This window comes from Propithecus coquereli, unplaced genomic scaffold, assembly GCF_000956105.1.
Source record: "Propithecus coquereli isolate 6110/MARCELLA unplaced genomic scaffold, Pcoq_1.0 Scaffold30, whole genome shotgun sequence".
Classification (NCBI taxonomy): Eukaryota; Metazoa; Chordata; class Mammalia; order Primates; family Indriidae; genus Propithecus; species Propithecus coquereli.
This window is the reverse complement of record NW_012148619.1, coordinates 1,850,262-1,865,663: the sequence shown is the minus strand read 5'-3', so window position 1 is coordinate 1,865,663 and position 15,402 is coordinate 1,850,262. Positions and strand designations below refer to the sequence as shown.

The 15,402-nt window shown below is 45.2% G+C and overlaps 1 protein-coding gene across 3 annotated transcripts in view; it reads right to left on the bottom strand.

Moving 5' to 3' along the window:
* Positions 1-4,669: 4,669 nt before the first annotated feature.
* The window catches only part of PAMR1 (peptidase domain containing associated with muscle regeneration 1), an 84,442-nt gene continuing 73,709 nt past the window's right edge, over positions 4,670-15,402 (bottom strand). For all 3 annotated transcript variants that reach the window (XM_012649646.1, XM_012649648.1, XM_012649649.1), the window contains 5 exons: positions 14,120-14,332; positions 12,266-12,332; positions 8,522-8,754; positions 7,249-7,541; positions 4,670-5,762 (listed from right to left, as the gene is read on the bottom strand). In XM_012649646.1, the coding sequence (XP_012505100.1) occupies positions 5,226-5,762; positions 7,249-7,541; positions 8,522-8,754; positions 12,266-12,332; positions 14,120-14,332 (1,343 nt within the window). In that variant the 3' untranslated portion in view covers positions 4,670-5,225. The remainder of the gene's footprint in view (positions 5,763-7,248; positions 7,542-8,521; positions 8,755-12,265; positions 12,333-14,119; positions 14,333-15,402) is intronic.

Sequence of the window (15,402 nt, the reverse complement as noted above, 5' to 3'; positions counted from 1 at the left end):
AGATTTGAGCACAGACTGAGTCTTTTAACCACTGTCCACTGGCTAGTACAGCCTTCCTGATGGGCTTTTCTAGAACGCCACTTCTATCCTTTCACTCTCCTGGCGATGTCATAATGAGCTTGATGTTTGCAAATGGGCAGAGAAGAACCCCTAGCATTTGAGATCCACCACCAATTGGCTTCGCCTTGGCTGGCCAACTTGATCCATTAGTGTAATAAAGGGTTCATGGGGGAAGTAATAGGCCCTTGTTGAAGATAACACCCTCCATGCTTAATCTTATGTATTTTTTATATATATTTTTTTAGTTGTCCAGCTAATTTCTTTCTAATTTCCTTACTTATGGTATCTTACTTCCTTCTTGTCCATCACTCCAAAGACTCCACTGAAGCCTGAATACCCTGTGATTGAAAAGTTAACTATCCTGCTTGCTTGAGCCTTTCCTTTCAATTCCTGTTGGAGTTTATGTAAGAGAATACAGTGTGGATTGACTACTCAGTTATTTACAAAAAGTCCACTTAACATAAACCTGGCCACTCCCAAGGAAAGTAAGAGTCTTGCTTAAATTGTATAAATTTCACTTAAATTTTATGTATCATATAAATTTTATCATATGGTAAACAAAATTTAAGTAAAATCTATATGATTTAGGGGAGACACACATACACACACACACACACACACACACAGACACACACACATATATATACAGATACTCCTCGATTTACAATGAGGTTTCATCCCAATAGCTCCATTGTAAATTGAAAATATTATAAGTGAGAAATGTGTTTAAGACACCTAACCTACTGAACATCATAGCTTAGCCTAGCCTACCCTAAATGTGCTCAGAAAACTTACATTAGCCTATATTTGGTCAAAGTCCTATTTTATAATAAATTATAATAGACACAAAGCCTACTATATAATAAAGTATTGAATATCTCATTTAATTTATTGAATACTGTACTGAAAGTGAAAAACAATGGTTGTATGGGTATTTGAAGTATGGATTCTACTGAATGCATAGTGCTTTCACACCTCCATAAAGTCAAAAAATCATAAGTTGAACTGTTATAAGTCAGGGACCGTCTATATACTCACACCCCACGTACCCCACCAGAAACACCTGTAGTTAACCAAGTTAGATTTGTTGCTCCTGGCAATGAGGAAGGATGCACATCCCAGTGACTGTGGGGTGTCTCATCGAGAGTGTGTTAGAAAGAATTTGTAGGATTTGGGCTTCTGTTAAATGTTTTAGGGAGGTTTCAAGGAAGTGGGGCTTTGTTCTGGATTGGATGCTGTCAGGAAGTGGGAGTAATTCTATAATTGGCCATCTTAATATATCTTATCTAGAAGGAAGGAAGACTAAATAGAGACTAAAGCTGCATTTGGTGAAGAAGCAGCAGTCACTCATATTAACTAGGAGAGGAGGATATTTGGCATTTTCGTGGTTTGCATAATGACTCTGCTTGTGTCTGTTATTACACAAGACACGAAGTGGTCTTGTTCCATCACAGTCACAGAATGACCCTGATTGATATCAGCATTCTGTGAAATTATTTGTCTGCAACAGGAGAACATCACTTCCTAGTTAGCAGTGCCAGATCAACTCCTAGGCACCCAAGCCTGGCTGATAGAGTGTCAGATGTCAGGGCTCCATGTGTATATAAAAAAACAAAACAGCCACCACAAAAGAAATTAGAACCAAACAATTCTGGATGAAGTAGGAGCCTTTTCTGGCTCTTCCCAAAGGAGAGTTGGCAACCACTTTTCCAGCATCAGTACTCCATGATTTGTGACGGCTTTGCTCCCTGTCAACTTAGGGAAGCTGAGATTATGTCGCGGAGTCCCCTTCCATGTATGGCTCCAGGTTAGAGTGGGCACAAGAGCACCTTACATGAGATTTGGAAGGAAGAGTGAAACAACAGCTATTTTCCTGCTCGGAGAGTTGGTGGAGCATGTCGAACGCTGTGGCAGCTCATCCTGCTGCTCGCCCTGCTGGGGGGTGGGCAGAACGGCACCCGGGCCCATGGCTCCTCCGACACCTGCTGGAAATCTCTTCTGGCTCCTCCGAGTCCTGGACTGAGTGAGTGTGCAGCTACAAGCAAAGGCCACCCACTTCTCCTGCAGGACACTCACATCACGGCGGCTGAGGGCAGCAAGGGACAAACACAGGGACAAAACCACTTGCCCCTTTTCTGCCTACTTTGCATTCAGTTTTCCTCCCCCGCTGCTGGCCTGGTTGATTTCAGGTGCAACATCAGGAGCGAAGGTGACAGCCTTGCACAGACTTCTCCACCAGTGCCCACAATTTTATGTGGTCTTTATAACCCCTTCTTCTATATGACTCTTGAAAGTTCTGATTCTCCAAAAAGTCCCTGACTGATACACACTTGAGATTTCCAACAGAGGAAACCTCTCATCTTTGGGGTCCTGCATGAGCATGCAAGAGCCCTGTTACAAAGAGAGATGCACAACCTTCCAACAGCAGCCAGATACAGCCAACGGACAGGCTTGTGTCCAATTCTCTGGTCCTGACTCGGAGTCTCAGCTGAGTGTGATCGCGTACTCACAGCCTGTGAGAGTAGTGCCGGCGGCAAGGTCCAGGAGTGGTGGCCAATGGCCGTGGGGCTATTAACCAAGCAGCCTGGGGTGGTGATCCCAGATTCAGCTTCTGAGGGGGTCAGAGTCACAGCTGCAATGATGTACATGTGAACCAAATCCGAGTGGTGAGGCAAGATGGGAAAATGACAATAAGGAGTACAGAGGGTGTCAAGAAAGTATGAAACATGGTGGCCAAGGTGGGGGGTCAGGACAGCGTCAGGGGACAAAGGTTATGTGCATGGGCATCCATGTGTGAAGTGCCGAGGCAGACGTGGGGGCTTTGTAGAGCTGTGCCCACCTGGATGGCCCTGGCCCTGCCAGGTATTACGGGCACCAGACGATATGCCATGTACTATGTTCATTGCGTTACATGACATCTGGCTTAATTGTCACAGCCACCACGATACAGTCCCAAGATTTCATTATGCCCATTTCACAGATGATGAAGCTGAGGTAGAGGGGCTGAGTACTTGTCAAAGGTCACCTAGAAAAAGAAGCCGAAGGACAGGAATTTGAATTCAGATCTCTTTGACTCGACTTCCATTACGCCTTCCCAGATCCAAGCTTTCTAGGCTTAAATAAATAAGTAAACCTTTGAGTGACCTGATAAATATTTGTAGAATCAGCCGCAGTCAAGGCTTCAGCTGACTACAACCTCAGGGTAAGCTGCTCTCCAATTCCTGAGCCACTAAAGCTGTGAGAGGATAAACATTCACTGTTCTAAGCCACTGAGTGCTGGGTCATTTGTACTCAACAATTGGTAACTAATACATTGCTCTTAGATGAAGCCAGGAGAATGAGGGCAGAGGGTTGGGTGAAAGGAGGAGGATGTGGCTTTTGGAAAGCCCTAGGAAAGGATGACAGACAGAGAAAGTAGAAGAAATTCTCTCCTGGCTAAGGGGATTATGTCAAGACACAGAGATGGGAAGGTAGGCTGGGAGACAAGCATGTTCTCACCTCCCGTCTTGGGGCTAAAGTCCTGGAGGTCAAAGTTCTCTGAGATAGGTTGAGGAAACAGTGAAGGTCCTGTTTGGGTCTATAGGAGGTGGAGGATCATGACATCTTCAGGGATGCGCTGCAACAAGCCCGGGCTCTCAGCTCCCATGTGGTGTGGAAAAGACCGAGAAGTTCCCACAAGCCCCCAAGGGAGGGAGAGGAGGTCACTGAGAGTCTGGCTGGGCAGTCACCAGAGAAGGTTGTCATTGTGGCCGTGAGGCTGAGCGACCCAAACGAGGGTCCAATAGGAATCACCACAACATGTCAGAAGTACTGGTACCTCCCTGAGTGCTGAGGAGCCAAGTCCACGGGAGGGACCACCGGGCCCCACGAAAGTAGAGAGAGAACATAGCACAAGGTACACTAGTTACAGCCCCCAGCAGCAAATGTCAGCAAATCGCCCAGGAGCCAGCAGGAACTCCGGAGTCCCCACCAGGGTCCTAGTGCTCGAAGGCACGTAACCTCCAAGGCCCCATCCTAGAGAAGAGCTACCTGGTGAGGAGAAAAGGAGAGAAAGGATGAAAGGTAAAGTCACCCAAAAGAGAGATGTTACTGAAAAGATCACTTAAGGTATTTGATCCGACTGAACCCACTTTGTTTCCTCCACTGTCCAGTGGGAGGTGGGGCTGGGGCTCAAGAGGAAAACCGTGTAAATTATAGAAAAAGCGAAGCTACAGTTTCTTGGCATTATCTAAATCGAGTGTGAGTAAATATATGAGTCCAATTCAGATGCTGGAAAAACACACCGTGAAGACCGACAGCTTTGAAGCAGGTTTCTGTGCTGGATCCGGAAGATGAGAAACAGAGGTAACCCTGGAAATCATCCTACCCCCTGGTATTTCCCTCTGTTTGCACCTTGTCTTGGGACACCCGTGTTCCTCCTCCCCCAGCCCATGACCCTCCACGTTCCAAGGGCTGGTACTGAAAGGATGGAACTGGTCTTGTCATACCCTTTACTTGGGAATTGCAACCATCAGCTCTATTTTAAAGGGCTATCACCAAGCCATTGCCCCGATACCAATGCACATAGCTCAGAGAAACAGCATGCAGGAATAAGAGTGTGGCACATTTGTTTTGTAGGTCAGAAAGTAACTCTTGTTTTATTAAAATGTGTACAGGAGATTGGGATGGGAAAGGACCAGACTGTTCTGTGGCCAGGTACACAAAAGCCTGTGTCACACCCAAGCCCTGGGCTATCCCGCAGGCAGGCAGTCTGGAACTGGGTTTGGCTGGAGCCTTGAAAGAGGTCTCCTGAAGCTCAGACCTCCCCGGGTCAACCCTGACTCTCCCAGAGCTGACCATGACATTCGCATCACTGAAAGGTGGGAATGGCCACCAGGTGAGTTGAAGGGGGAGGTTTTCTTTTCTATTCATGTAGTCTTCTTTGAAGAAACTCAGTTCTTGCAAGTGCTAGTACCTTCCAAACGGTTGTCTAAGCAGTCAAGGAGGCAGTAGCCTACCAGAAACTGAGCTCTACTCACCCACTACTGAGTTTTGTCCCTGAAATCAAAAGCCCTGGCATAGCCAAGTTCATGGGCAAAATCACACTTCAGGTCCGCACTGCCTCGTGTAACAACATGCGTACAGATGGATGCACGGAAAAGCTTCTCGATGCTTCTGTGGCTGACTCATTTCATGTTTCTCTCGATCCAGTCTTTAAAAGGCAGCACCTTGGTGAATGCTGTGGAGAGGCTGTGGCTGCATGTTCTGTCATAGCTCCAGCTGACCAGTCCTACCAGATGCCACCGCGGCTCAGGGGAGCCTCGTCCAGGAAAGGACATAGCCGCGATGCCCCCGGTCTCTGCGGTGCAGATGTCGGAAGGGGTGGTGGGGTCCCGGCTGGCACAGAACATGTTGTCGGTGACGCTCACTGGGACACCGTAGTCCTCGTGCTGCTCCTCACACAGCAGCGAGTCCACCACGCTGACCACCCCTGAGCGCAGCGTGTCGTTCTTGAAGCCGGGACTCCTCACGTCCGCCAGCACGTTCCAGCCGGCCACGGTGATGCGAGACTCCTGGAAGGAGGTGCTGAGGTCCCGAGTGGCGGCGAGGCAGATGGGCTGGACGCGGGTGCTGATGCGGGCCTTGTCCAGGAGCTTCAGGATGGCAATGTCGGCATCGAGCAGGATGGGGTCGTAGTTGGGATACAGAATGATAGCGGAAATCTACAAACGCAAGGGATGGACAACATTCTGATCTTTAAATCTTAGCAAATAAACGATGAAAAAAATATGTTAGCACCATCAAGCCACAAACCCCTACACACTACCAGTTTACAACCTCTGGTTCACTATAAACATTTCATTTGCCTTCAAGCCAGCAAGATAGAGCTATACCCAGAACATTCCACAAGACCTTCCCACAAAAATCTTCCCTGATTTTCCCAGTCCTTGCTGGTCATGCTCTTTTTTTTTTTTTTTTTTTTTTTTTGAGACAGAGTCTCACTTTGTTGCCCTGGCTTGAGTGAGTGCTATGGCGTCAGCCTAGCTCACAGCAACCTCAGACTCCTGGGCTCAAGCAATCCTACTGCCTCAGCCTCCCGAGTAGCTGGGACTACAGGCATGCGCCACCATGCCCGGCTAATTTTTTCTATATATTTTTAGCTGTCCAATTAATTTCTTTCTATTTTTGGTAGAGACGGGGTCTCGTTCTTGCTCAGGCTGGTCTCGAACTCCTGAGCTCAAACAATCCGCCCGCCTCAGCCTCCCAGAGAGCTAGGATTACAGGCGTGAGCCACCGCGCCCGGCCTGGTCATGCTCTTTGATGAGGGCCTCGAGGAGCTAACAACTATGATACCTTGTGATTTTTTATGTGTATGTTCTATTACTTCAACTGCATTTGGGTGCATTTCCTTGGGACTTTTCTTATGTCACACCGATTGTGCTACATTGGTCTGTCTCCCCCACCAGACTGGGGACTCTTCAGAGAAAAACCATGCCTTATTCTTTTCTGTATCTATTTGCAGTGAATGGCACGTTGTAGGAGCTCAGCAATGGATGAACGAATGGATGGGTAGATGGATAGATGGGTGGACGGATGGGCAGGCAGATGAGTGGATAAATGGAAGAGAGGGAGGGAGGCGGGAAAGAGAAGTATATTGTAAACTGGTTAGGAATATTTTGGATAAAACCTCTCTATGTCCTCAAAGCCTACCTAGGACAGTGCCCAAATGTAACAAGTGATTAACCATTTTTTCATCCAAGAAATATTTATCGATCATCTACTTTGAGCCAGGCACTGTGCTAGGCTGTGAGGGTACAGTGACAAATCACAACATCCATGGAGCCAGTGGTTTCAGGCAGAGCGAGCCATTAAACAAATAATTTTTAATTTGTTACAACTTATGGTATATACTATTCTGAGAAGTTCATGTGTATTTCACTCTTGGGTAATTAACTTTTAGTGACCACAGTGATAGATATTTGTCTCTATCTTATTTTTAAAATAATTAAAGGGAAAAAAGACTGCACGGGCTCTCTAATGCCCCTGTCTAGTATCTGTCAATATGAAATATTGGGCACTGCTATGTGCCAGGCTCTGGGCTGGCTGGTTACTGACATGCCAATGGGACAGGGCTGGCATAGTCACTGCTCTCCTGTGCTTGGAGTTGGTTGAGCCAGAGCCCCAGTTTCTAAATCGTAGCCCTCTTACCCGCAAGCTCTGGATGGTCTTCTCATCCCGGTCATCATCCCTGTAGAATTTCCCCAAGACGACTTTGAGGTCTGCTGTCTTGATCACGGTGACCTTCCCCAGGTCAGTGACGCAGTGGGCAGCCACCACCACGGTGCGCTCATTCACCAGGGCGCCACTGCAGACCAGGAACCAATCTCCCTTGTGCAGGCTGCCATCGTGCACCCCGCTGGTCCTCCTGTAGACGGCCACCTGCCACGGCCAGCGCACCCCTTGGGTCTTCGGAGCAGTGACATTCTCAATTTTCCCACAGACTATGGAGAAAGTACCTGCTTAGTAAGATAAACTCAGACTTTCCCATCCAAATGGGAACGTGACACTCAACCAGGAGGGCGCAAATCTGGAAAGCTGCACATCAGGGGTGTGATGACCGCTAAGCCACCTAACCTGGTTTTTTGTCTCACTTTAAATAATAATCAACCACCCTTGACGTGGTTGGCTATAAAGTCTAAAATTAAAATTGGAGGCTTTACAGTCAAATGAACCCTGGGTTTCGATCCCAGGCACTTATTATCAATAGGACCTTGGGAAAGTTGCCGAATCTCTTAGAGCCTCAGTTTTCTTGCCTGTAAAACCGATAGAGTAATAACAATTGTTTTGTAGGGTTCTTGAGGAGACTGAAGATAACGTAAGTAAACAGGCTCAAAATATCATGACTAATCATAAACATGACTACAATGAACTAAACCACACTGTTCTCCTTTCAAAAAGAAGATGGGATGGCAGCTTAGTACGTGCAAGCCCCTATTCCAGATACTTCCACATATTATCTCAGTAATCGTCATCATAACCTTATGAGGTAATTAGTACCTCATTACTTAATTAATAATAATTACTCAATTAATATCACTGGATGATGAATGTGAAAACTGAGGCTTAGACAAAGTAGCCAAGATGATGTAACTTGAGGCCTTCTGGCATCTCTAACCCCTTTCATACTTGGTTTAATGACCGCTTTCTCTCTTTTCTCCAAGTAAATATGATACAGCCATCCACAAGAAAGTATGCCTCTAAAATTTAAAGAGTCCATTTTTCCTGGGTAGTAAGTTTAAGCTAAAGGAAAGAAGATCTAACTGTGGAATTTCAGACATCACCAAATTAGGGAAAGCATTGGCAACCCATTCCTTTGGACAAAGAGCCTTTCCTAAAAAAGTCTTCCACAGGGCTAATGTTTTTGCACAGGCAGCCAAGAAATATGGAAGATGCTCCAGTCCAAGGATGAGACTTGACTCACTAGGGATGCAGGATGGGGCCCGCCCACTCCACTTCCCAGTCCTCAGACATGTCCTCCGGCTGCTGCCTAGGCGGCGGTAGAAGGGTGAGATGCACTCATACTGGAGCTGTGTGTGCAGATGTTGGTAGCCGGTGGGCAGGTCTCCGAAGGGAAGGGCTGGCTTCTTGGTAGGGGCGCCCTGCAGTTTCTGCTTGCTGAAGGCCGCTGAGTATAGCTGGTGTAATGGTGTCTCCCTGGATCGGGCACATGGGCCCAAAGAAAAATCAGGGTGAGAGGCGAGAGACAGTTGCTGTGGCCCCTTTAGCACCTATGCCAAGCCCCATGTAGATATTTGGTTATAGAGGAAGAAAAAAATGGCTGTCTCCTTCTCTGTCTGTCTGTCTGTCTGTCTCTCTCTCTCTCTCTCTCTCTCTCTCTGTCTCTTTCTCTCTGTCTCTGTCTCTCTGTCTCTCTCTCTCTTACTCACATGCACACCCTTACACACTTCATCTCTACCACTGAGCAAATTCTCTTGCACACTTCAATCTTTATTTTATGCCTCCATTTCTATTTTTGGCATGATTCCAACTGCTTAAGGTTTTTAACGGAAGAGGATAATATCTGGCATAATAGCTGCTATCTGAAGGTACTTTATACATGCACACACACACACACACAAATTAACTGCAACATTAAACAGAAAAGGGAGTTAATTTGAATGAGAGAAATCCAGGCATATTTTTTTCTCTAACCATTATCATAATGGGGCAATATTAGGAATTGACTCTAACTAAACTGTGTTGATACGGTAGCTTGATTTAGCAATTAGCAGATATAATTAGCACACCTCAGAGAATAGAACTTTCGGGGCACAGAGATTGGGAGAAATATGAAGCATTGTGTGTAAATGTGAAAAGGGATATTAAATGAGCCTGAAGTTGAAGCCCCCATGGACCACGTGGGGATTCGTGGGGAAGATGTGCACACATTTTCAGCTTGTGTTTATTTTATATCGGTACATAATGATTGTCAGCTGAAAAGGTGGAATTCCTGTAGGAAACTATGTTTTCGTCCCTATTTAATAAACGGAGAGCTGGAGAGCGGAAGCCCAGAGAGGTAAGTGGGAGTGCTCAGGGGCACACAGGAAAGTGAGATGGTACCCAAGACAGCGCTGAGCAGGCACGATTTCCACCCTGGTGTCTCTACCATACCAGTTTGATATCATCGTAAGAAATCTATTTCACATATCTGTATAGTGCTTGGCTCAGAGCAAATATTCCGTGCACATTGATTTCATTGAACAAATCCTTAGCTTATGATTGTAACCAGGTCTGTAGTTCAGGGAACTTCTGAACTTGTAAACAAGCCCCTCACTTGGCCATGGAAGGTCTACACTGCCTTTGGGGGCCCCTGGGTGAGCCTGGCTGCTGGAAATAGGCAGACTGACCGTAGCCCACCTTTCAGAAAGATACTTAAAACCAAGCTGTAAGCCTCCTTTCTCACTTGCATGAGAAAGCTGGCACCTTGCCCCCTAACCTCCCGTTAAGATTGCTTCACCAGCAGGAAGTGATCTTTCCAAATAGCTCAAGGGCTCCTCTGCAAGATGTCTCCTGGAGAAGAACAGGTCGATCCCACTTCATGGAGATGCCAGCCCAGGGAAATCACAAAGATCAGAAAAGGGGGAAGAATTTGTATTCTACTGCCACTGTTCCCTAGGAAATACCTTGCCTTGCCCGAAAAGAGAAAGACAAAAATGGAATGAGATCATCTGAGGAGGGGTGAGAGATTGATGGGCATCCTGACTTAGGAATATTCCAGGTCATTTGGTTGAAATCAATTCTAGTCACTGGGATTCATTGTTACTGTTTTTTTTTTTTTTTTTTTGAGACAGAGTCTCACTTTGTCGCCCTGGCTAGAGTGAGTGCCATGGCGTCAGCCTAGCTCACAGCAACCTCAGACTCCTGGCCTCAAGCAATCCTTCTGCCTCAGCCTCCCAAGTAGCTGGGACTACAGGCATGTGCCACCATGCCCGACTAATATTTTTCTATATATTTTTAGCTGCCCAATTAACTTCTTTCTATTTTTGGTACAGACGGGGGTCTCACTCTTGCTCAGGCTGGTCTCGAACTCCTGAGCTCAAACAATCCGCCCGCCTCGGCCTCCCAGAGTGCTAGGATTACAGGCGTGAGCCACCGCGCCCGGCCCCATTGTTACTGTTCTTAACAGTAGCTACCACTGACGATTGATTACACGTGCAAGGTGCTTTGCTAAGGCCTTTATGTAAGGTTTAAAGTCTAGCGCATAAGGAGGAGACCCTGAAGTCAGATACTGAACTTATATCCTGGCTTTGCCACCTCTTCTAGCAATCTGACCTTGGACAAGTTACTTAACTTCTCTGAGCCTCAGTTTACCAATCTGTAACAAAAATGGTAATAAAAATTGTAATAATAATATCTACCCCAGAGGTTGTAGTGAGAATTAAATGAACTAATACATGTAAAATACTCAGAAGAGCAACTGACACAAAGCAAACAGGCAATAAATATTAGCTGTTAGCGTTGCATTTAATCCTTACAGCAATCCCCAGAGACGGATGCTATGATTATCCCTACTTGTCAAGAGGAAACTCAGGCTCGGCAAGTTTAGGGACCTGCCTAAGAACACCCCAGCGCTAAAGAGAGGCACACCTAGGCCTTGAACCTTGTTCATCAACCCACTCCATTCACTCATACTACAGAGTGCACACTGCGCGGCAGGTGCTATTTTAGGCACTAGAACTTCAGCATGAGCAAAACAGATAACGTTCTTACACTTGTAACTTTTACATTTTGGGGAGGGTGAGGGAGATAGAAATTGAACAAATAAATCAAAAAAAGAGAAAAAGAGGTCCATAAGGCAACAGGTGGAGAGAGATGAAAACAGAAACATAGTAAAGGCCAGAGAACTCTGGAGAAAGGGGCTCACTACACCGTCAGGGTGCAGGTGGGCTTGCTGTTTGTAAAGGGACAGTCAGGTCTTGCTGTCAGGCAAAAACTGAGCAGAGAACTGGAGAAGTGAGGCTTGATATCCAATAGAAGCAGGTTCCAGACAGAAGGAACTACAAGTGTAAGGTTTCCAAAGCAGAATTGTGCCTGGAGTGACAGAGGAAAACCAAGGAGTCCCATGTAGCTGGAGTGGGAAGATCAAGGAGGAGGATGCAGAAGAGGTGAGTAGAAATGGGCCTATTCTCTCCCCACCAGGTGGTCCTCACCTTTGTCTTTCTGGCAGAAAGGTTGGGCGTACCCAAGGGCTCACGTCCCTCAGCACGCACGGCTGCTCATTTATCCCTAGTTCCTGGGCACCCCCAGCCTACCTCAGCTGATTGGTTACCACCAAGATCATCCTCCTAAATCACAGCTGGCTGTATTGAGCAGAAATGCCATCTCCCTAGCAGCTGCCGTGATAAATACATAGTAATTTCAGGAAGACTCAAGTATTCAAATCCAGTTCCTCAAGAATCATCAGCAAGTCTTGCGTCTCACTAACCATCCACTTTCCCACGGTCCAGTGAAATCTGTACACTCTCCAGAAGTTGCTACCTCTTGGCTAGAGGCAGCTGGCTAACGAGCTTTCATCTAACAAGCCCTATTCTTTCCTGACTGGTTAGCACTAAATGTCCCTAAGAAACCTTGGACTGCCTTTGGCCAAACACAAGAGGGGAAAGGGAATGGGAGGGAAATATTCATTATTGGCCTTTAGAGCCCAGTTCAGGTGTTTTGACCTCACCTTGACTGAATCTGCATTGGAAGAACTCTCCTTCTCACCAGGTCTGAGATCTTGGGTTCTCGGCAGGCTAGAAAAAAACACAAAAAAACGATGTTGCATGATCCTTTTCCATATTTACTGTTCACATCATTCAGTTCGGATTCATACCTGACCACCCTTTCTGGACACCAGGTGTCCATCCTCTAAGCTCTCAGAGGCCAGACATACCTGCCAAACCTCGACAGCTCACTTAGCAAAAGAGCTTGCAGCCTGGCACCTAAACTGACCGCCCCTTATAAGAACCCAAGTGGAGCAGATTCCTCTGAAAAGCCGCTCCACCTAAGTGATTTGGAACAATAGCACTTAATAGATTGGGATCAACTGTTAATGGGAATCATATTAGCAAACTTGACCAAAATGGAATAAAAGTCAATATGAAGATTCTACAATAAAACCCACACAGGTAATTGGAAGGTTCTCATTTGAAATCTGACAGCAGCGTCAACCATAGGTAAGCCTCGGGTAACTGACTCCCCACGTCCTTTCTCTGCAATTAAGGGCCCTAACAATCACTTGAGGGCCATTCAAAGCCCGGTTTAATTTTGTTGAAGTCTCTCTTTCTTCACAAGTGAAAAGGAATCCTTCGCATCTCACTTTCCCAATCAGGCAGCCAACATTCATCTAATTAGCAACTTAGAGAACTTTGGTTGTATTAATTTGTAAGAGAAGAGTTGACAAAAACCTCCAAGGACATATGTGACACCGTTCCCATACTTAATGAAATGAAAAATCAGAATCTGTGCTGGTGGGGATGAAGGTCGCTTCTGGCTGAAGTCTAAAGTGATTTATTCCTTTCACAAGCCATCCCCTTTCATTCTTTTTCCCAGGATTCAGGTTGTTGACAAACACCCAGAAGGCAAAGTGGAGGATTAAGGCAATTATCTGGATAATCTAGGACAAGGACATGCTTTTCTTCCCAGTAAACAGCTAAATCATTGTGGCCTGCCCTCCAAATAGAGGGGCTGTTAACCTGAGGCAACTAGTGAGTGAATTCAATGAGAAACTGCACATCCCCACTGCCAGCGGGGAGGGTTCAAACTTCTCTTTACCACATTCCCTTCTTCTGGTTCCAACCTACATCTTAAAATTTACCTCCCAGGTTCCCAGATGGCCTGACTTTGAGTTTACCATGATTATGTCACTTCTGCCTACACCTCTTTTTTCCCCTCTGTCTCCCATCTGGAATATCATCCCATATCCTCTTCACATCTACAGATCTTTCTCCAGACTGGCTCTAATCCTACCTGATTCGTGCAGTTGTCCCTATTTCAGGAATGTTGATCCCTCCTTTTTCTGAATTTACACCACTCATCTGTTCCTATGACTGTCTCTTGAATGCACAAGCGTTTACTGTCTTTCTTTGTTTTTAAACATCTTGACATCCCAATCCTCCCCCTACGTAGGCTGGCAGGGACAATGTGTCTATTTTGTACTTTTATTTCTCGCACGAAGTTAATACTGCATAGAGGGTAGATAAGGGTAGCTATGTAAATGCTTATAAAGTGCCTCAATTCTGTCCTAGGATTTGCATGTATGGAACTCAGCCTTGTCATCTTCCCTAAACTGCTCTGATAAGTATACCGCCCTGCTTGATCACCTCAAGATGTTGTGACTAAGCTTAGCAGTCCTCTTGAGGCCCCCAAAAAGAAGCAAACGTTTTTAGGATGGTTTCCAACCTAAGAGTTATATATGGTTCCAGGGAGAACTTACAGGAGAAAGGTATTTTTTCAGGGGCTTAAACACATGCATGGAAACTACCAAAAAGTCCAATAACTCCACTTATGTCTATAGACTTCAGGAACATCTGAAAGTTACCTTTAATGCAGATGGGCTGTTTTCCTGACCACTCTCCATTCTCCTGGCAAGTTCTTTTCTCATTGCCACTGAGAACATAGGAGTTGTTACAAAAGAAGGACACAATGGTGCCAATTTTTACATAGTGCCCATTGATAAGCCCAGGGCCTCCTGTTATTTTCTTGTACCCATTGACTGGGCCCCCAGGGTCTGAGCAGTTTCTTTCTTCAAGGACTAAAAATGAAAATAAAAGAAAAGGAAAACTGTTACAAGTCTGAGTCATTCAATTTTAGAATAGAATTTTTTCATGTTTCATTGAATTAAAAATACATTGATTCAGAACCTGTTAACGATGGTGCTCCAAGGAATTGCCAAGAGAAATCTCGTAATAGAAAATGCATGTATTAGACATGTCTTCCCCTTGTGTTAATGACTTATTCTTAAATTGAAAGATGTTTAATTCTCTATATAAATAAATTTGACACCAAATCTGGCTCCCATATGACCTTGTTCATATTTTTCTCAAACTGTGAGAGCTGGGCAGGCCTGGACAAAATAAATATCTCACCTAGATTTTATGATCACTATATAAGAGTTATTGTTTTTCCATATTGTTGTATTATCTCCTTCATTCCCTAAAGCTTGTGCAATTAAACCAGACTGTTCAGTTTCCTATATGGGTTGTACCCAGAAAGTAGAACTGATGAGAAACAAGAGTGCATATAGGACATCAATTTGGATTTTATATTTAATCTCCAGGAACATAAGTGTGTTGAAAATTATAGATTAAAAATACTAGTGAACAATATAATTGCGGAGATACAACAAATATCCCTTGATCTCCAAATGTAACTTTCCATCAAAATACTTAATAGTCATTACAGAGGTATTTCTACTCTTTAATTCCTTAAAGTTGCCTAAAGTAAGCTACTTAAAGTAATCAGCAGCTATTCTGAGCACTAGACAAGGCTTTTAGATAAATTCTGCAAATATTCTATAAGATTGGTAACATATTTTTTTCAAATAGATATGGCACCGTACTGAATAAGACTTGCCTAAGGAAACAGAGTCCCCCAGAGAATCCAACCTTTAAGTATGGAATTTGGGTACCAATCACTCTACCAGTGTCTCTGGTTTCTTCATCATTCTTCTAAGACTTAGGCTCACTCTTATAAAACAGTCCCCCTGCAATGCAATTATGCATTTGACATGCTTTTTTTCCCTGTAACTGTCCCAATTATCTTCCAAGCAACTTACTTTCTTGCCTCCAGGCAAGGAAAGAATCTCCATCCAGATAATGCCTC